Source organism: Crinia signifera, chromosome 3, assembly GCF_055691185.1.
Source record: "Crinia signifera chromosome 3, ASM5569118v1, whole genome shotgun sequence".
Taxonomy (NCBI): domain Eukaryota; kingdom Metazoa; phylum Chordata; class Amphibia; order Anura; family Myobatrachidae; genus Crinia; species Crinia signifera.
In genome coordinates this window covers 149,251,418-149,274,075 of record NC_139219.1, presented here as the reverse complement: position 1 = coordinate 149,274,075, position 22,658 = coordinate 149,251,418, and the positions used below count along the sequence as shown (strand labels likewise).

The 22,658-nt window shown below is 43.6% G+C and overlaps 1 protein-coding gene across 24 annotated transcripts in view; it reads right to left on the bottom strand.

The window, feature by feature from the left end:
• The window catches only part of EPB41L2 (erythrocyte membrane protein band 4.1 like 2), a 191,929-nt gene that overhangs the window by 136,492 nt on the left and 32,779 nt on the right, over positions 1-22,658 (bottom strand). For all 24 annotated transcript variants that reach the window (XM_083176718.1, XM_083176720.1, XM_083176728.1 and 21 more), the window contains exon 2: positions 2,816-3,303. In XM_083176718.1, coding sequence (XP_083032844.1) covers positions 2,816-3,289 — 474 coding nt within the window. In that variant the 5' untranslated portion in view covers positions 3,290-3,303. The remainder of the gene's footprint in view (positions 1-2,815; positions 3,304-22,658) is intronic.

The window sequence follows — 22,658 nt, the reverse complement described above, 5'->3', positions numbered from 1 at the left end:
TAAAAGACCCATTCAACTAGATACAGACTCAGATTGGATTGGGATCCGATTGGATGCAGATTGTTAGCAGATTGTATGCTCCAACAGATCGTGCGACTATCGCACAGTCTGCTAACGATCTAACAATCAGGAGCGTTCTGGTGTGTACCATGCAATAGTTAACATTAACACTTTCTGCAGCCTCTTTGATGACATAAAAAAAAACTTTCATCTTCCTCTAAGCATCCTGGGAAACTTGAAATTAGTGCTCTGTAAAACTAGACAAACCCAAGGAGACCGCCCTCAATATGCACGCAGAAGGGGATGCGGAAAACTTATACTGAATCCATGTCAACATAACTGGACATACATCAAGTAAAGAAAAAAAATCATAGACCTTTTGACCATATCTGTCTTTTCAGGTGTCTACCTTTTGACTGTCAACCTAGACACTATCGACCTAGCTACTCAAACCACGTAGAAGAGATGAGCTCCTTCACATTATATTGGAAACTCTTGGCCAATCACAAATACTATGATCTGTATCACAGATAGTCAACTCCAGTCCTCGAGAGCTACCAACAGTTAACCGTTTCCAGGTCTTCTCACAGAATCATAAGTGAAGGAATTAGCTCCACCTCTGGATCATTTATAATGTGTCAGTCAGTATTGAGTGCACCTGTGAGGTGAGCTGGAAAAGTGAACTGTTGGTAACACTTGAGGACTGGAGTTGGCTACCACTGATCTATATTCTATTAAGAATTCCTAATCCATTTTTTCTTTTCTGTATACAATTTCTATACCGACATTATTCTTGACAAGTAGACATTGCCTTGGGATTCATTATGAAAGTTATAAAACGCCCTGCCAAGCCATTTGACCAAAGGCAATTTGGAATCGCCATCCGGAATGTTTGATTGGTCATGCAACATAACACCACAAGTGATCAAAAAGGTATATAGATTGGGTATATTTTCAGTTTTAATCAAATATAAAACAATTGAAGTCCAGTGAAATAATGCAATAGGCAAGTGGTAATTTGCTAGAGGTTTAAAAATAAAAAGCCCACACTGAAACAAAAATATATTTTAGAATTTTTTTTTTTTTTTTTTTTTTTATAGGTAACTGTAGCTTCTACTGGACAAGCAAACCACAGGGCTACAGGGCCACATCTATCAATCTATATCTATCCACATACATCTAGGTACCAGTTAGCCCTTATGCTGGTACTTACGGTTCTCCAAGAACCAGCATGCAGGGGAAGGCGGGACCTATAGTCCCACTCATAACGGACAATATTATTACAAAATGTTATACTTCAATGCTATCATCTTTGCCTCTATCAGGAAACCCCAGTCTGGGTTTACTAGTTAGGGTGTATTGCTGCGGACGCTGGAACCATTATAAAAACGACCCCAGCTTTGGCATTATCTCCTTAATTAGTGAAACCCAATGATTGTTCAAAAAATACTGGGGAACCCTACCTTCCCCCTTATTTTTCAAATCAAACTCACTCCAAGAGCTGGTTGTTTAAATACAGAAGCACTTCAGTCATTTTTTACCCTGTACTCTTTCAATCAGAGGACTGGCTATGCTTTTGGGGAGAACCTTCATTTTTTTCTACTTTAAACGCATTCTTAACTTTCACTGACAAAAGCATGCATGGATCTCTCTGAGCGATGCATGCTTCTGTCAAACAAGCCAACCAGAAGCTGGTCTATTTTTTTTAATGTTCTAATACAGTGGTTCCCAACCTGGGGTACTAGTACCCCTGGGGGTACTCTGCAGACCAGTTGGGGGTACTTGAAAATAATATTGGTAATGGCGGACGATGAAAAGGTCTTTTGATGGCTGAAGGAGACCTATTGCCATGGTGACAAACCATGTTGTGTCATATGCCTGACCAGCAATCCACTGGGAGCTTCCCATGCTGCCCTCAGACAGCAGCAGTCATCTGCCCAACACTGACAAAGGTGGAGGAAGCAGCGGCATTAATCCTACCGGTGTTAGCGGGAATCCTGGAGATAATACACAACCAGTGTCTAGACACAGAAGGGCATAATTCCTAGCTGTATACTACTCCTCCGCTCCGCCTTAATATAAGGACATGCATAAGGATCCGCATACCGCTAAGTACTGTCCATATTTCAAAATGAGAGGAGGGGGTACTTACCAATGAAAAGCCTAATCAAGGGGTACGGGAGAGAAAAAAGGTTGGGAACCACTGTTCTAATATACTAGGTGTGAGTTAACCACTCACACCATATTACATTGCCCACGTTCTAGGTGTACAATGGGAAAACATCTGAAGAAGTTTTCAAATTGCAGTAAACATAAGAGTTTGGGTCAACATGCAATGGTTTTAATCCTAAAAACTCATTTTACTTGCTGTGACCCTACTGGTAAACAAAACTTAATCTGGTTACTATTAACAGTGAATACAGTGCATACATATGCTCATAGTGTTCCCGCTAGGCTGTTTTAGCGGGGCGCTGCGCCCTGCCCGTTTTTTAAAGGGCAAAATGCGCCCTGCCCCTCTAGCAGCGCCCCGCTAAAACAGCCTGGTGCCTGCCCGACTCCTTGCACGGGGAAGCCCAGCGCGGCCTTAGACGGCGATGCCCGGCGCTTCCCCGGCATCAAGGCACCTTCCCCCAGCATCTTCAGTGGGGCTGGGCCCGCCCACTTTAGTGACGTCGGCGGTCCGGGACTGCCCACAAGTGTGCCGTCGGCTGCCCTGGCCCGCCCCCCTGCCCGGCACAATTTCTAGAGGGAACACTAACTCAGTATGTCAGTGACCATATGCACTGAAGAGAATATATACAAATGCAACACACACCTGTAACTCTGAATTACTAACATCATGTGTTTCCTTATTGTCCTCTGCCTCCACATGTTGACCTTCTGTTGACTTTTCATCTCCGTTGTTCAATTCCCCTTCATTTCCCGGTGTTACTTCAATTGAATCAGCGATGCCATCTTGGTTTTCCTCTGCTGGCTCAGCCTCGCTCTGGGACTTCTGTTTCTTGCGCCATGGTGTTAGGAAGCGAGAAATCCCTCTGCTTTCATGTGCCTCCTTTTCCTTTTTTGGTTTTCCTGGAGTTTTTTCTCCAGGACTGGTTGGAGGAGATGTGGGCTCTGTTCCGTTATGTGCGGCCTCCCCAGGGTTGTCATTTTCAGTGTGGTCAGTAGTTGCCTCCCTGTTTTCATCAGCTTGCTGACCCTCCTCATTCAAGGTCTCCAACGGTACAATCTGATTCTCAGACTTTTTTGAATCATGTATTTCAACTGCAGAAGATGCTTCAGTTGTCATGGTTTAAGATTATGCTGAAACAGCAAAAGAGAGAGAGAGAGAGAGAGGGAGTCAGTCTCTGACATAATAATCTTAATGTAACAACTTCAATACTGACTATTGTTCATTAGGAGTTTCAAGAGAAGAATCGGGTAAATGGCTATCATCCTCAGAGGCCAGAGTATAGGTTGATTGACTGATAAACTGATAGGCAATGGATGGGAAAGATGGATGTGTGGGGAAGTTGGGAGTCACTAAATAATGTAAACACAGTAGTCACTTTTATCTTATAACCACAGACTTCCATATCATACACGCATAAATTATAAGTGCCATGGTGGGTTACACATACAGATTAGTACAATGCAAGACATATGGACTTCATATGAAAGCCAATTGTTCAGATAGTAACTGCAGTTCTCTGTGAGGAAGATTACACTAAAGTAGAAGCTGACCAGCAAAATCTATTAGACAGTGTCAAATGCCCAATTACCATCTTGGCACGCCTCTCACTGAGTACTTCGAGACGTGCTCATTAGCAGCAACAGCCCAGGAGAGCACACATGCATCAGCAAACATCTAGAGCCAGCATACTCTGCCAATAAGGTCTATGTTGTATGCTGTATAATAGGTATGCAACATAATTACCGTCATATTCCTATGGATTGTCTTTCACAGGTTTGAAAATCAGAATATAGAAGGCATTTTTATTTTGCAAAGCTGGAAAATCAACAAAATCCATCCTTCATCCCAGAAAACAAACAAACCAGGACATAGCCTCGGGTGACCCGTAAATAAAACAGCTTTCAAGTTTGGCAGTGAAGAAATAAACTGGCACAAAGAAATATATGGCAACATTTGCACTTGGATTCTCACATGTGAAGACTAATTACTAGTCCTTTATTTCCCAACATTTTCCCCAAATGCACTTTTTTTCTGCCTTAAGTTCTATTGTATGTTAAACATAGACAACAATTGCATTCTGTTATTAGAGCCCTACAATACAAATGCAAACCACATACAATTTATCAGGTAATAAAGCAGGTTACAAGTGCAATAGGCTGTTCTGGTAGAATTTGAACAGATAAAAAGATTGTGCAAAACGTGATCATCATTTTGTGCGTGTTCTATTTCATGCAGCTTCACAGCACATAAGGGAAACCCGTAACCATGGAACAGGTTTACCTTTACGCATAACCGTTCAACAGAATAGGTATGTGGTGGTAGATGCAAAACAAAACCCCTCAGTGTACAGGTTCTAAATTTCTCCCAGACCACTGATCAACTAGTTGAAAGGTAATACCGTGTTCTCACTGTAAGTGAAAAGTACAGAGCTTTTACCCAGCATGGACTGCAGCGATGCCAATGCAAATTCCTGGGTGAAGAAGTTCTATCTGGTAATTTGCCTTTTAACACATGTTTTTATGCAGTGAGAACGGGTCAACCCGTGTCTGCATACCCAGATCTCAAACACAGGTTTTACCTGTGTATGATATCCGGGTATGCAACCCGTTCACACTGCAAAAAAAAAAAAAAACGTGTTAAAAGGCAAATTTCCGCCTGCAGCAACAACGGGGTATAAATGATTCTCCAGCAGATGTGGGACTAAACATTCCAACATACCCTGCTAGAGTTTTGATTTCAAGGCATACTAAAACTGTGGCATGGCACAGTAGTATTTGGTGCGTTTTGCGTTTATTTAATTACTTACCGTTTCTTATATAGAGCAGCATATTCCATTGTGCTTTACAATTAGAAAAAATAGTAATTAAACAAACTGGGTAGAAACAAACAGACATGGAGGTAGGAGGGCCCTGCTCGCAAGCTTACAATCTAGACCCTTTACCTGGATAAAGTTAATCCCATAGCAAATATTCTACTCATGTTAGTTTAAATATGTCCCTCTCTAATGTATTAAAAGTTTATGGCTTACAGTCGAGCCTCTTACCTAACCACATCCCTCTCTGAATAGGTATACGGTCACTAGGTCGACAGTCAAAATGTTGTCAAACATTAAGTCGACACATTATAAAAGGTCAACATGGCTTTAGGTCGACGCACGCATTTTGTCAACAGTCAAAAGGTCGACATGGGTTTTTCACCGTTTTTTTTCTTTAACCAACAAGTGCGTACAGGCACAGGCCCTACCATCCACTATGGCGAGGAGGGAGAATATAAGTGTTCAGAGCGTGGCGAGGCACCAAGCCCAAAGCATGCGAGCATAGTGAACCATGCGAGGGGGCGCGGTACACTTTTAGGGTGTCCATGTCGACATTCAGGACAGAAAAGTGAAAAACCCATGTTGACCTTTTGACTGTATGCTTGTGTTGACCATGATAAAGCCAGGTCGACCTTTTCCATGTGTTGACCTAAGGCCTGTCGAACTTCAGTGGTCGACCTTATTACCCATACCCCTGAATATTCCCTTGCAGCGATTAGGCTTGTACACATTTTTTCATTAACTGGAACGGTTTCATGGACCTAAAATTCTGATGATTATATTATTTTGTAGGGATTGGGGCAGGGGCAGGGGCTAAAATTACTAGTACAATCAATTACAATTACCCCACTTTTTGCAATATTAAGGTCTGGAGGATTCACCCTCACCTGAACACATTACAATTATATTGCATAACTTTACATTTACAGGTATTACATCTATAAAAAAGGAAATGCTTAATAAACACATATGATTATTATTGTAAAAAAAGTAACCCAGTATCAGATTTCATTTTATTGGCAGTACCACAATCTACTGACCAGATTTATGGAATGCGTGAAAAATGTTAAAATTAAAAACTTCCATCAAAGCATTAAAAGGTGCCCATCAGCACGGCAAGATTTTGGAACGACTAATAGTTTAAAAACTTTCAGTGTGTGGGCATGATCATGAACCAATTTGTGTGCCCGCAGGTAGACCATCAAGTCAATGATGTGGTATATGGTTTGCGCATGCGTTAGGAGCGTGCACGCACCCATCCTTGCGAATGGAGGACATGGGGGTCAGCCCATCACTACTGTATATGGAAACAGCTTCCCGCGCATCATATAGTACGGTACAAAAAGTATGTGCTGCACGTACCTTTTTGTACTAGGTACACATCGTATCGGATCGCAGTGCATGCACACTGCATGCACTAGGGATGCGATCTGATGTGTACTTTAAAAGTACAGAACGGACCGAAAAAACGGACCGTGTATGGGGGGCATTAGATCTACGTGCACTGACTACATCATTCGATACTCGGCGACCATCGAATGATGTGGGTGTTACCCTGCAAGCTACTAATGGATGTAAAAGATAATTTGCAACCAGTGAGAACGTCTGCGCATTGCGAATAGTGGTCCGGCGTACCACCATTCGCAAGGCGGGGCGGGGGGTGGGGGAATCTGGTTCACTTGCAAGGGTGCGAATTCGCATATGAGCGAATTAACAAGAATGAGGTCCGGAGTGTGGACATGATCAGGAGTGTTCTGGATTTTAAGGGAAAGTGGATAGACATTGGATTGTACATAAGCTCTCAATTTGTGGGCACACACCTGAAGATTTGTCAATCTGTCTCTTGGGAACAAAAATCTGCAGTACTTCTATATGTTAGTTGGGCGCCCACTATAGTTACTACGCTCATACCCCCACTATCCATTTAGTCAGGGAGTTGAATTTATATAGTGTGGAGAGCGCAGTGAGCCACCAAGCCCACTAATGTATGGGAGCATAGAACAATCAAGCAATCGCTCCCAAATGCTGGAAAATGGACAAAAATTATTTGCTTTGATAAATGTGTTCAAATAAATGGATTTAACTAATTTGTCTGAATGACCACTGTCTGTTTTCCAGTGTGGGAGCAAATATTAAATTCTCTTATAGTTCCATACATTACCAGATTTTTGTTCCCACCAGATAGATTGGACAGAAAACTTGAAGCATGGTTTTCCTTTTCACTAGGAACACAAGCAATGTAATGGCACTTTGTATATACAGTAATGCTCAAATGTGGCCATCTTAGATCACAGCACAGCGTGATTAAATGGATATATAAAACTTAGCATTTCAATTAACAACTGAGCAAACCCATAACGGACTGCAGTGTAAGCATAAGTGAATCACTGATATTACTGATATGTTAATCTAAATGTTTATTTAACTGCTGCTGTGCGATGTCTGGGGCATTTTTTCCCACAGTCATTTAACAAAACCTACAAGGTTAAATGAGCAAGACTTGTTTTTAGACTATGTCCCGGAACTGTTTTATTGTTTGTATATTGGATGCAGCTGCATTAAGAGACTTGTCAAAGGTCATCAGTTTATAAATCGCATGCACAAGCGCAGTGCTTTAAGTCAATGCACAGTTATAGTACACAGAGAAATAAACTAGACATTTACTTTCACTTGTCTAAGTTGCAATGATAACTACTCTGCAATATTAGTTTATTATAACGAAGTGTTTTTGTCAATAAATGTAATTTTGTGTGTGCGCATGTGCGGGGGTGGATACTTAGAGGACTTTTAAAATTCTACAGGAATCAAGCATCTCTAGTTTAGAATGTAAGCTCTTATGAACAGGGCCCTCTTCCCTCGTGTTTTTTCTCTTCTTACTTAAACCACTTACTTTGATGGTACCAAATTCTGCGGTTTTCTGCTACGCTGATACTTACTGTAGTGTCCTCTGCTGATGCAGATGCAATGTCCCTTCACTTGTCCTCTATTGCATTCGACTCTAAGTCACTATTTTGCATATTCATTTAGGTCAGGGAACTGGGGTAAATTACTCCAAATGGGGTAAAAATTTAAATCCTGGGGGAAATGGATGGCCGCGCTGCCGAGACACAGCAGAGCATGTATATGAATCTATATGCCTGTCCGGCTGTGTCTCGGGAGCACAAACGTCCATTACTCCCTTAATTTAATTTTATTGCATATAGAATCTATCTATCTATAGAGTCTATATATATGCATGCCTGGCTGTACCAGGAAAGACTAAAAGATCTTAATATGTATACTTTGGAGCAGAGAAGGGAAAGGGGGGACATGATAGAAACTTTCAAATATATCAAGGTTTTCACAAGGTTCAGGTGGGAGACATTCTTCACAGGAAGAGGAGCAACAGAACACGAGGACATGCACTGAAACTAGAGGGAGGAAGAATTACTTCACAGAAAGAGTAGTTAAGTGGAACAGTCTCCCATCAGAGGTGGCAGAGGCAAATACAGTAGTACAATTTAAACATGCTTGGGATGGGCATATTGATGTCCTTGCAAAAAAATAAGGATCAAATATGGTTTGAGGTAACCTGTTTAAAAAAGGGGCAGACTAGATGGGCCAAGTGGTTCTTATCTGCCTTCAAATTCTATGTTAGTCAGAAGTAGCGCAGTTAACACATGTCGTCATTACAGTTTCAGATGTATGATATGACAGGTGCAAATGTGTTCCTAAGAAACCCCCACTATCCACGCCAACCCGAAGCGTGGCGAGCCCCACGATGAGACGAGTTACGTGTCCTCCCGACTTGTGCATACCCCCACCATCCACGTCGGCGTGGAGTTGGTTCTATAAAGTGTGGCGAGCACAGCGAGCCCCGCGGATTACTTCACATGTGTTTCGCGTCCCCTCTTTATAAAGTCAACTCCACACCGACGTGGACATTGGGGGTATGAATAGGTCGGGAGGACGCATAACACGTGCGCTCGCAACGATTCGGGCTGGCGTGGATAGTGGGGGTTTGAAAAGGTCTCCTTTATTGTGCATAGGATGCACTTGCGCCAGCATACCCCCTTTATGCATGAGGTGCACGTGCTAATACTTACGGAGATGCAGGAGCGTCTGAGGTGCACCTGCGTCTCAGACAGCTGAAGCGCCTCTCCGCTGGCGCCCGCATAATCCCCTTTCCGCCGGTGTCCGTCAGCACAGGGGATCTGGTGGTTACCAGCTCTGTGTGAGAGGTGCTCACTAGGCTTGTCACGGACGCCGGGGACAGAGCCAGGCTGCTGCGGAGTCACTACGCTAATTACGCCGTTGGACTACGCAGACAGTGTAGCTTACCCTGCGTACATTGGGGCGCCCGGCTAATACACAAGTACCTAAATTACTATTCTTAATTTTAACACTGCACACTGTTTATTTCAGTGCAGCAATACCTTTCTTTATCTGTTACCACATATGTGGGAAAAAAAAAGTTCCCTGACCGATGATTTAGGTACTCAACATGGGAGCTGCGGATTCCTTGTGGCCCCAAATAAATTAAGGATAACAACAACATCATCATTCAAGTTAGCCAATTTACATTCTATGCTTTAAGGTGCCCATACACTATGCGATTTGGGCCAGACTGCACCCAATTACAGTGGATCAGCCCAAGAAATTGGCTGAATTCGGTCTAAATAGCAGGTGTCATAATTCCGATCCAATGTTCAGTCTCGCGCACATTGGATTGCGTACGATCTACTTGTCAGACCCCCTACCCTGCAGCGGCGATCGCATGCAATACATTGCATGCTGAAGGGCCACATGTGATGTATAGCATGTGATCCTACAACCTGGGAGGGTCCAGGGTGGCTGAAAGGGGATTGTTTGCAACATAGTCCATGGGCACCTTAGGGTTATAGGTGGATCACCATATCCATCCTATCTCTTCCCCATATAAAGAAAGAGATAAAGATAATAGCTGACAACTAATAGATTGTCAGGGATAAAACAAAGCAGATACTTTATCAGGTGGCTGGTAAAACTGAAGTATGCACAACAAAAAAGAACTTCTAATGCTCTGCCTTGAAATTATACACAGAAAGATGTGCCTACACTCTGATCCTAGCATATGTTCTGTAGCAAAGACCAAATGGACAGATGTGTTCCCATACATCTAGTCGCAATAGGACATTCTACACAAGATGCCTAGCATGAGTGAGCTGTCAAGCCCCAAACATGCTAACATCAGGCGCCTTTTTACATTGACATGCAGGACTAGGATGCAGAAGACTATTTGATTAATTTGATACACTTTTATATCGGCTAAGCTTATTGCAGCAGCTTAGTGTTACAAATGCAGAAGGTGGTGCACACCCTCTCCTGCCTTCATTTGAGATCACTAAAAACAACAATGCGATTGCAGTTTGGCATTAACATCTTGACCATCGGTCACTATCTTCACCTGTGACTTATCTGCATTTCAGTCGCAAGAGGGCTTGACAGCCCAAGCAAAACAGTGTTGCAAAGGGGTGTGGTATATGGTCCAGACATTTGGTATCCCGACAGTCATTAGCATGACGTTGGGATCCCAAATGGCCGGACTCAGATAGCGGGGCAAGCGCAACAAAGCAAATTGCGGGCTCGCTGCGCTCGGCACCCTGTGGACCCCCACGAGGGAGAATAGCCGGTGGCCGTCAGGACCCAGAGTGTCGGAAAACTGTATGGCACCCGTTGCAAAGGCAGTACTTGGCCTCACCACATCCTGAAAATGTGGGGCACATGCCCAGATTTTCCAGAGCACCAGCCGCTTCCGCCCTACGCACGAAAACCTCTGTCTTGCAGGCTGTCAACTGTAGGTCGGATCGATTTTGAGGCCCTGAGTCTATACAGAGTAGAACCAAACTCGTATTGAAAAAAATCGGAAGCTCAATCTGTACACACACAGGTAAACAAGTGTCATATCAAAATAATCAGCAGTCTACAAGGGTCATTTGGCAATTGTGGTAAATTTCTAGGAGATGGCGCCACAACGCCTTGGTGACGTCATGCCCTTAAAGTTCCACTATTCTAACCCCCCAAGCCTAATTGCAGGAACAAATAAAGCATTGTTCAATTGCGGTAGTAATTTGAAGCGAGAGGTTTATCTGTGGCCACAAAAAAGACTTCTGTGCAGAATTAAATGGAATCTCCTGATTTGGCCCGGAGTGACTTCTTTCTAATTCCAAATGTGTAAATCCTGGTGGCAAGAAACTCTCATTGAATGAGGAAGTTATTGTTGCTGTCAAGGAGTACTTTGCAGGCTAAGAGACAGCAAATCACTGGAATAAGGGCCTGATTAAGACCTGAAGGCAGGGCTGCTCTTTAAGCAAATGGACAAAACCATGTTGCACGGCAGGTGGGGCAGATATAATGTCCATAGAGAGTTAGATTTGGGTAAGTTATTTTGTTTCTAAGCAGAGTCAATACTGACTGTTTATTTTTACATTGCAATTTAGATTTAAAGTTTGAACACACCAGACCCAAATCTAACTCTCTCTGCACATTACATCTGTCCCACCTGTAGTTAGGGTGACCAACTCATCCCTTTAATCCGGGACATATATTAATTACATAGGTTCTGTGGCAGTTTAAAACCAGGTGAAAGCCAGCCACAGAACCTGTGTAATTAATATATGTGTCCCGGATTAAAGGGATGAGTTGGTCACCCTACCTGTAGTGCAATACATTTTTGTACATTTGCTAAAAAAGCAGCCCTGCCATCAGATCTGTATCAGGCCCTGAGTGCATCGCCCTCAAGACTGAGCAGAAATAAAAGGTGATTTTTTAAAAAATGTACTTGCTTTTTTACCGCATTTCTCAAATGACGCTCATAGTTGTGTTCCTAATAGTCATACTGCATTGTGACACATACAATTTTCAGCAAAAAAATAAAAAGGACACCTGGCAGTATAATATTGTCACGCAACCTGGCATGCCGAGAGGGGCTGTTTGACATGACTGCAGCAAAGATGAATGAGGACACAACTGTATGTGTACTTCAATTAAGCAAAGCAATGAACAGATGCCAGCAAAGTTTAATAATATCACAATGGACTGGTTAAACACAAAACAAATAAGAGCTGATAGAATGAGGACTTTGACACTTAACATGGCTGCTATCAAGTAAGGGTAACATACATATTTATCACTAGAAGACTATGCCATGTGTACTACTAAAGAACTACTTTATTGAACATTACTGGCAACAAGTACTAGGTTTAAAAAAAAAAAGGAGCTGCTTAGTCTAACCATAAATACTAAAAAACACAGTTGAGGCTCCCCATACACTTATGCGATATGGACAGATTTCCCACAATTCCGACAGAGAAGGTTGAGAAATTGTGGGAATCAGCCCAAATTCCATGTTTTGCATGGGATACGTTCGGGTCGAATGTTTGATTCTCATATGTTCCTATACAGAAGTAGCCACGCTCATCGTTGATTTAGTATGGCCTTGTCCTGCCATAAGATATTTTTACAAAAATTAGTTACTGTATGCCACAATCAAGTGCGCAATGAAACTTGAAAGCTGATGTTCACACAATACAAAGAGTAAGAACACCTACAGATGTAGCGGGGGTCATCTTTGCAGGGGCTGCACCATCCTGATGTCTATTTGGTCTCCCCACATGATATGTGGTAGGGGACAACTTAATCTATGAAATCCTAAAGTGTCTATGGTTTAAGCCATCTATAGAGTATGGAGTTTTGAGGACAACACAGGATAAGTTGTCCTGGTGATAGGTTTATGATTACCACATAAGGTGTAACTACTTTATCACTGGTTACCTGTTAGCACTATTCGTGCACTTTACACTTTCGTTTGCCAGATGTCCCATTAACTCTTTCAGTGCCAACATTTCGGTAAGAGATTATATTTCCTATATAAGGTAAACATTACAGGTTATTATGATGAATAAACATGTTTGCTTGGCAATTTTTTACACCTATTTTGATAAATTCACTTGGCACTCAAAGGGTTAAGACGCACTAAGCCAGTGATGGCTAACATTTGGCACTGCAGCTGTTGTGAATTACAAATCCCAGCATTCCCTGCATCAGTTTTAGCATGGCCAAATAGCAAAACTGTAGCAGGGCATGCTAGGATGTGTTGTACAACATGTGGAGTGCCAAAGGTTAGCCACTACTCAACTAATGGCAAAAGATGATTCGTAGTCTGTAATTACACTGCGTCACCACTGGCTGGCAACTGCCCACCAATGAAAACTACAGTACAGTGCAGTGGATGGATATGGCACTACAGAATACAATGTACAGGAAGAATATTGCACTGTATGCCTGACAAGTGGCCTAGTGCACATTACATTAAATACAGTTTTTTTATACAATTGTATTGCGTACAATGTGAAATTTGACAAACTCGGAGCGCCATTTACCAAATACAAAATAATTTCCGGTTCCTGATCATATGTAGGTCGAAAGAAGGTTCAAATGCACTTTAAAAAGCACATCCGATCTGCTTACGACCGCAAGCAAAGCTGATGGATCATTTGTGCAGCACGTATGATCGGAGGATTGCCCTCTTGACCCACAGGACTGCACATCATACAGACATACCTCACAATGTGCACACAATCAATTGCGTGACCCATCAAAATTGTGAGTTCAGGTCTGAGATCATTCTAGTGTATGCCACTGACTACTTGATAGCAAATACCTCCAATAAGCAGCAGCAATGACAAAACCTGCTGAAGCTCCTCCTACTCCTAATTGAACTGTATTGTACAGGCACATATGGGAGAAGGAATAAATTTTTAATTTAACCATCATAAATCATCCCTTAGGCATGCAGGGATTTGGTGGAGGGGAAACAGAATCGCAATGTTGTCTGTCACCAGGCCCTCCCTGAACACATGAGTCTGTACATGGCTGCAGGTAAGACAGTGTTCATTCTAGCACCTTGCATTTTCCAAAACTCATGCAGTTCCTCTTCACTGCCTGGGGTGTGGTGCTTCCAGCAGTTTGGTCTGTATTTTAACACATATGTTAAAATACAGTTCTAGAAGCACCACAGCAGACTGCGAAGATGAACAGGTTTCATAAGATGCAGGGAGATCGAATGATCACTACGAATACTACCAGAATACAGTGGAGGCAACTTCTGCAATAATGGCAAAGGACAATGTTTTAATGTAAATAATACAGTTATAGCAATTGTAGTATGCAATAGGTCACACCACTATATCAAGGCCATGTTAGGTAAAAATATACTCTACAATGTATTAGGACACACTAATGGCTGACGTGCAGATGGTGACGTGCAATGTCTAAAGGCCTCTATACACTACTAAAACTTTCCTGAGACTCAAATCTCATCCCATTTTTCTTGAATTCCCCCAGCAGCTCAGCGGGAGTCCTTCCTTCTGATTTTATACTTGCTATTTTCACATGCAATTTATCCAATGGGCTGTACTACAGGGAAGGGCAAATATCTATATAAAGCAAATTGCATTCAATTTATTACAGGTGCTAAGAAAAGCTACGATGTGCACCAGACACCTGAGATTTCAATGAATGTATAAACTCTGGCCAGATGTGCACGGAACCGTGCATTGGATCGGATGGGATGTTAAACAAAATGCGATTTTGCCACTTTTCATCCAATTTAGGTTTATGGCCAGCTTAGAGCAATAGGTCAAAATGCCAATGGTCGACACATGAAAAGGTCGTAATTTTTGGGACATTTTTTTCATACTTGGCCATTTCCAATCATGGATTGTAAGGTGTGCCATGAGCATCGAGGCACCTGGGCCAAAACCTGGCAACAGAAAAGAGCCATGCAAAGGGCCTCGGTACACTAATATCCCGTTCAGACAGAAAGTTGACCCGTCGACCTAGGTATTTACCTGGGTTTTTCCCGGATCCGACATGGGTTGTCGGCTGTTTGAAAGGCTCTGGCCTAGGATTTTGTATCCTGGCTCTTCTTAAAAAGCGCTTATTAGCTGTGCAGCATGGCGCTGCACGTTTGGCTGAGCAGTTCTGCCTCCCTGATTGGGCGTGGCAGTGGCATCAGAGATGTGCTGCAGAAAAACAGACAGACATGGCACATTGGAAAGATGAGGAGGTCCATGAGCTGCTCTAGAGGGGAAGAAAAAAAATTAGAAAAAAAAAAAAAAAACAGAGCACTCCCATGTGCAGTCACCACCCACTTTTTATGACCTCATCTGTGTGCGCCACAAAAAAAAATCTATTTTTTATGACACAATGTACATTGCAGGGCTGCCCCGGGTTCAGTGTGAAAGATCTACACGGGAATAACCTGGGTCTAATGTGCTGTGTGAAAGGGGGTCAGAAGCAAAAACCTGGGTCCTTCCCGTGTTAAGATATCTGGGAAAAAAACAGGGATTTGGGGATTTTTCTGTCTGAAAGCGGTATAATTTAAAGTCCAAATGCTCAGGTGTCCGCATTGACCACCAAAAAAACTAACAAAAACAAGTGAGATTTGGTACGAAATCTCCAGTTTTTTTAAAGCAGCAATCATTTAGACTGCAAAACCAGATATTGCGGTGTAAATGATTACCGCTTTAAAAAAAAAAAAAAAAAAACCTGCAGATTTCTTACCAAATCTCTCACTTTCTGCATCTCTCATCCTATTAAATGACCCCCAATTTCTAGGTCAACATGAGGTTTTCATGTTTTTTGGTGGTAAATGCGGACACCTGAGCAATCCTATTAAATTACACCCATGTACTATGCCACACCCCTCTGAATCCTAATTTTCAGAGAAATCTGTCCAGGTATGCATTATAAGGTTTTATTGATTATTCCTGTCAATAGTCCAACTTTTACTTATACACTTAGGTGGCCATAAGAACCAGGCTTATATTCATAGGCATTTTTTCATCTTCCCTATTCCTACAAAGCACAAGAAGCAGTTACATGTGAAAGTAGTCATTTCTCTTCTGTAAAATCACGTTTAGTTATCTGCATTACTTGGAACAACAGGAGCACCTACACACTTCTGGGATGGATCTCAGTATGAGACATGACCTTGCCCATAGCACATTTCATGTGCAGCAAAACAAATCACCCTGTTAACAAAAATGTCAAACATGTACAAAAGGCAGGATGAACTCAATTAACGATAAAAAGGTGTTCTACATCGACTGAAAGCGAAATTATGCAATATAATACACACTAAAGCAGTGATTTTCAACCTTTTTACCTTGTGGCACACTAAATAAGATTTTTAAATTGCCAAGGCACACCATGAGATCCCCACAGGGCAAAACACATTGGCCCCCACAGGAAAAAAACAAACCTATTGCCCCCATATAAGAAACAATCACACTGGTCCCCACAAGTAACACAAATAAAATACATTGGCCCTTTAAATTAAAAGAAGAGACCAGTAAATAACAGTTGAACTGGTGGTGGCTGTAAACTGGTTTGGGCATCTCTAGATCTGGGGGCACACTTGAGAACAGCTCAAGGCACACTAGTGTGCCACGGCACAGTGGTTGAAAAACACTGCACTAAAGGGTCAACTAGGATGCAATGTAAATGGTAGTTGGACATAATGCTTTTTTTTTTTTTAGAGCTTAATCAACTATAACAATTGCACTATAGTTTAAAATCAATCATATCTAATGTGAAAGATATAGCAGGATGACCATTTACTTGTACAAATAAAAACGCTCATAGCAGCAGTTAGGCACAAGAATAACTAAAGAAAATCATTTCCCAGAGAGCCGTCACATGGAATTTAGCATTTGTTTAAGCACATGTAAGTGAAAGAATGTACCTACTGCATCAGAGTTATCAGTACGGGTTGCTTCCTCTGCTCCAAAGAAATCTATTTTATCTGCACACTGGAAATTGCAGACTGCCGGACACAACAAATGTAACAGAAGGGCCAGCCAATGCAAAGCCACTGGTTGTTGAATGGGAAGCTTAATGAACAAGGCAGACCCCACCCAAGCACTAACATTGCTGAAAACAGAGGAGGAAAAAAAGAGAACATAGAGGGCAGGGAAAGAAATCACCAAATGCCTGTCACTGCATCCAGAGAGAAATATGGGGACATACTCATGTCCTGTTAGCCTGGACAAGCAATACTTAAAAACAAGCAAAAATAAAAGCTATGGTTTTAAAACAATTTTGCAAACTGACAAACATTTTAACAAGACTTTACCAATACTGTAAACAATAAAAAATTACTTAACATATGAAGACACAAAACTAAACCCTTGTAGACTTTCAAAGTTAAGACAAGAACTATAAGTAAAAATGACAAAGATTTCCCTTTTTGCACTCAATAGATGCGGCCCATGAAGCAGCTAAACCAGGGGTGTCCAACATTTTGCGACGAGGGCCAGTTTTGGTGAGGTGAAGATGTGGGGGTGCCTCACTCTGGAGGAGAGAGATCAAAGCTTCTACAAAAATAAAGTACCAACCAATCTAGCCCCTGTCATTTTGAAGCACATTCTGTAAAATGAAAGACAAATATCTTACAATGATATAATCCAGGGGTGGCCAAACCCGTCCTCAAGATCTACCAACGGTGAATGTTTTCCAGGCCACCTGTGGATCTATAGTAGGAATGAATGCAGCAGGTTTGAAAATGTGACAGTATTGACTACAGCTGTGCACCAGCTAGGTGATCTGGAAAACATGGATCGTTGGTAGATCTCAAGGACCGGTTTGGCCACCCCTGATATAATCAGTCGCAAAATTAATTTACCTCAATAATATCCCAATTAGTGGGCTACCTTGAATTCCAATCTAATATCAATACTTCAAAGTGCTTTTACTGATATATATGTGCAGCTCCCAAAAAACGACACTGGAAACAAATATAGCAAAAAAAAAAAATAATCAATGAGAGCCCATCTATATAATTCATAAAAATTATACATTTTTGTTTATATTAATGATTAAAACATAATACATATATCTCATATAAGTGTTCCCACTAGGCTTATTTCACAGGGCACTGCGCCCTGCCCCTTTTAAAGCCGCCGATTTCCGCCCTGCCCGTTTTTGCCCGCCCTGCACAAGTTAATAGTTGCTGCCGCGCTAGAGGTCTCCTCCAGCTCATACTGTAAGCTTCTAGCGCGGCAGCGTGTGGAGTGGACACTCCCCCCGCAGCCCAGCCCCCTTCATATTCATTGGCCTCAGCTGCCTCTCCTCCTGTGTGGCCCCACCTCCTCCCACACGCTGCATAGAACAGGTCCGTGTGGAATTACCTCCCCTGACTGCACATACTCTATGTGCAGTCAGAGGAGGCGGGGCCACACGGACATGCTCTTGGCAGCCATGCCACTTACAAAAGCAGCGGACGTGGCTGGCATCTCCACCCCCCCCCCCCGTGCTGATGGCGTGACGCTCCGGAGTCACAAGATGGTTATATAGCATAAATGTGCTGATGGTGTGACGCTCCAGAGTCACAAGATGGTTATATAGCATAAATGTGCTGATGGTGTGACACTCAGGTGTCACAGGATGGATTATATAGCATAAATGTGCTGATGGTGTGACGCTCAGGTGTCACAAGATGGATTATATAGCATAAATGTGCTGATGGTGTGATGCTCAGGTATCACAAGATGGTTATATAGCATAAATGTGGTGATGGTGTGACGCTCAGGTGTCACAAGATGGTTATATAGTATAAATGTGCCGACGGTGTGACGCTCAGGCGTCACAAGATGGTTTATATAGCATAAATGTGCCGACGGTGTGACGCTCAGGTGTCACAAGATTGTTTATATAGCATAAATGTGCCGATTGTGTGAGGCTCAGGTGTCACAAGATGGATTATATAGCATAAATGTGCTGATGGTGTGACGCTCAGGTGTCACAAGATGAGTTATATAGTATAAATGTGCTGATGGCGTGACGCTCCGGAGTCACAAGATGGTTATATAGCATAAATGTGCTGATGGTGTGACGCTCAGGTGTCACAGGATGGATTATATAGCATAAATGTGCTGATGGCGTGACGCTCAGGTGTCACAAGATGGTTATATAGCATAAATGTGCGGATGGTGTGACGTTCAGGTGTCACAGGATGGGTTATATAGCATAAATGTGCTGATGGTTTGAAGCTCAGGTGCCACCATTTTGACCTTTTCAATTAAAATGTGCCCTCGCGATTGAAAAATGTGCCCTCGCGATTGAAAAATGTGCCCTCGCGATTGAAAAATGTGCCCTCGCGATTGAAAAATGTGCCCTCGCGATTGAAAAATGTGCCCTTCCCATGGTCAGCACCCTGCCCTAAAAAATTTCTAGAGTGAACACTATCATATCAATATATTAGAATAAAGGCCTCAAGCAATAGCTAAAAGAGAGACAGTGGACTTACAAGACTGGCAGGTAGAGGGGTATGGTAGCAGGAGTCCTGAGAGAACCTGAATGAACCTCACAGACAGCAGGGCCACTCTCTTGGTGGAATGCAGTGGCAGCCAAAAGCAGGCAGGAGGGCAGCACCCATCTCAAGGTGCAGAACCAACAGCTAGCACCTCACTCACCTGGCAGCCATGATCCAGCTGCTGTCACAGGATGCTGACCAGTCAGCAGTCCCTGCCCGGCTGTCGCACACAGAAAATAGGTATAGAACCACATTATATAAGGATACTGCAACATCACTGACATGGTGAAGAAAAAAAAAAAAAAAAAAACACTAATTTCCAAGGAACACATAAAAAAAAAAAAGGAACACATTAAAAAAAAAAAAGCACAAACAGAGAATAGTTAACAATGATTTCTGAGAATTTTTTCACAAAATTTAAAGCAAAGTAGGTAGCGAATCCTGTTTTGGATTCGCAGTGCGCTCGCCAGGAAATATCGCTCCTCTTTCATTCGTGAGCCTCCCCCAGCCCACACTATTCAATGCGTCAGGGGCTCGCTGCCCCTGACGTCGAATATAGGCGAATATATGTAGTGGCGAATCCCCGTGTCCCGTCCCCCCCCCCCCCCCCCCCCCCCCGCACAGCCCGCAGCAGCAGTCCTCCAGCTCCAATTACAGTCAGTGCTCTACTGCCGGGAAGGATGGCGACGGGACAGTACTCTGGTGATGGAGCTGGAGAAACGGCGGGGGTGCACGGGGACCGCGTTGGAAGCGCTGCCGGGGCTGAGCATGACGTGGCAGAGAGACGAGTATCCGCCGCCGGGCACACAGCAGAGCAGCACCTCGGCCACTACCGACCCCGAACATGGGCCTCACATCTCCTCGCTCTTCTCCCGGCTTTTCGGCAAGAAGCAGATGCGGATCCTGATGGGTGAGTACGGTTGGCATGTCGTGACGTATAGCCGGGCAGTTGTCACCATGCTGCGCAGACCTAGGCTTACGGGCTGTCAAGCTTACACAGGTCCTGGAACGGGGGTGCTCAGGCCACTGTCATTGGTATAGCGGAGTACAGTACCACATATCCCGGAAGAGAGACGTAATAGGTCGCATACCTGGTGATAGGGACGTGTAGCATCAGCGAGGTGTGGGCACAGCTGTCCTAGGGCACAGACATGGGTGCAGGGACTTGCAGCATCAGCAAGGTGTGGGCACAGATGGCCTGGGGCCCAGACAGTGGTGTAGGGGCATGCAGCATCAGCAAGGTGTAGGCATAATGTCCTAGGGCACAGACATGGGTGCAGCATCAGCAAGGTGTGGGCACAGATGACCTGTGGTGCCAGACAGTGGTGTAGGGACATGCAGCATGAGTGTGGTGTGGGCACAGACAGAGATGCGTTGGGACACAGACATTGGCACAGGGACATGTAGCATCAGCAAGTTATAGGCAGAGATGTCCTGGGGTGCCAGACAGTGGTACAGGAACATGTAGCATCTGTGAGGTGTGGACAGCGATGACCTAGGGGCACACACAGTGGTGTGGGACCTTAGAGTGACAGATCTGGGCAGAATGGGCATGGATCTGCTAACATGGATATAGAGGCATTAAGGATCTCAGCAGTGGTGTCCTAGGGGAACATAAATGGGCATAGCAACACTCAGGACCACAGATCTGGGCAAAGGGGACCTAAGAGCAAAGAGACAGGTGTATGGGCATGCCGGATCACAAATCTGGGCAGATCAACCTAGAGGCACATACGTGGGCATGGTGGAATGCAGGACCACAGATCTGTGTGTGTCCCGGCTCTCTCCGCTGCTGCTGCGGCTGCACTGCAGGGAATGGAGTGGAGTCCAGGCGGGGGAGCGCAATGATAGCCTGAGGATGGGGACGGGTTCAGCAGCAGTAGCAGACCTCCGGCTCCAGCAGTCACAGCGCTGACATCTACTATCAGCACGCTGGGGCTGCTGGAGCTGGAGGTCTACTGCTACTGCTGGACCCATCTTCTTACTGGTCACTGGCGTCCTGTCCCGGCTCTCTCCCTTTCCTGCAGACCTCCGGTTCCTACTCCCTTGGCAGGGAGCATACTGTAATAACCCCTCCGGCAGAACTGACTGACTGCGCATCAGCAGACGTCACACGCACAGCAGTAGCAGACCTCCGGCTCCAGCGCTGACATCTACTATCAGCACGCTGGGGCTGCTGTAGCCGGAGGTCTGCTGCTACTGCTGGACCCATCCCGGCTGTACCTTCCAATAGCAGCTCACGTCCCCCGCATCCCCGTCCCCCTGCTCATCTGGCCAGTTCGCTGAGGAAAAAAAAAAAAGAGGTGCTTGTAAAGGTGTAAAAAAAAGCAAGACCCTTCAAATAAAATTAAAACTGATTTTTTGGTCTTAAAAAAATAAAAGAAAACATTTATTTTACAAGTACACATAACAGTTCACCAAAAAAAGATGACGAATGTAAAATGGAGAATCCGGGGGAAAATCAATGGAGAAAGCAGTTCTCCATTTCAGCATTGAATACACTGTCGGCGAATTCCACTAAAAACCCCATTGAAAATCACAGGCGAATTGTGGAGAATCATTTACGGCGAATCGGCAGACATTCGCTGTTCATTTGTGGCGAATTGCCTCCATTGAATATGGCGAATTGTTTTTTCTAACAGAAAATTCGCCGTTAACCCAGCGAATTGCCAGATCACTGAAAAAAACGGTGAATCTGAGGCATTGAATACTGGCCATAGCTGCATATTATCTTTTGCTAAATTAACTGATTATATTTTTGGTTATACTGTTTTGCCTTCAACACATTAGTAACCTGATGATTTTAGCCAATCCTGCACTCAAGTAGTATTGGTACATATATATTTGTATAGCGAGCACATGGATATTAAATCCTCGTTAGGAGTGATCACTTGCAGCTCAGGTGCAGGAAATAACAATCAGGTCCCTTACGTCCTAACATGACCTATCCTGCTTAAGGAACTACCTCGGCATCTAAATAAGGAAACACGCTAATCCGATTAAGCGCGGTTTTGCTCATCATTGCCCAGGAATCCAATTAAAGAGTCTGATCTAGAGTACGTCACTGGCAGTCTACTTTAGACGTAAAAGGAGTCAGAGATAGGATTCATATGTTAAGTAACAAACTACATGATCACAAAGGGTTTTAAATATTCATGTACAGAAGCCAATTATTAAAAAAGTGAATTTGTCACTTGCATAGAACATACATTTTGTGGGCTGAGCCACTTGTGCAAAGTGGGGCCGAGTTCAGGCCCTGACTGGTACCAGGGCCGGTGCAAGACCCCCCGCTCGCCCCAGACAAATCCCCCCCATGCCTCCCGCTCCCCTTTGGG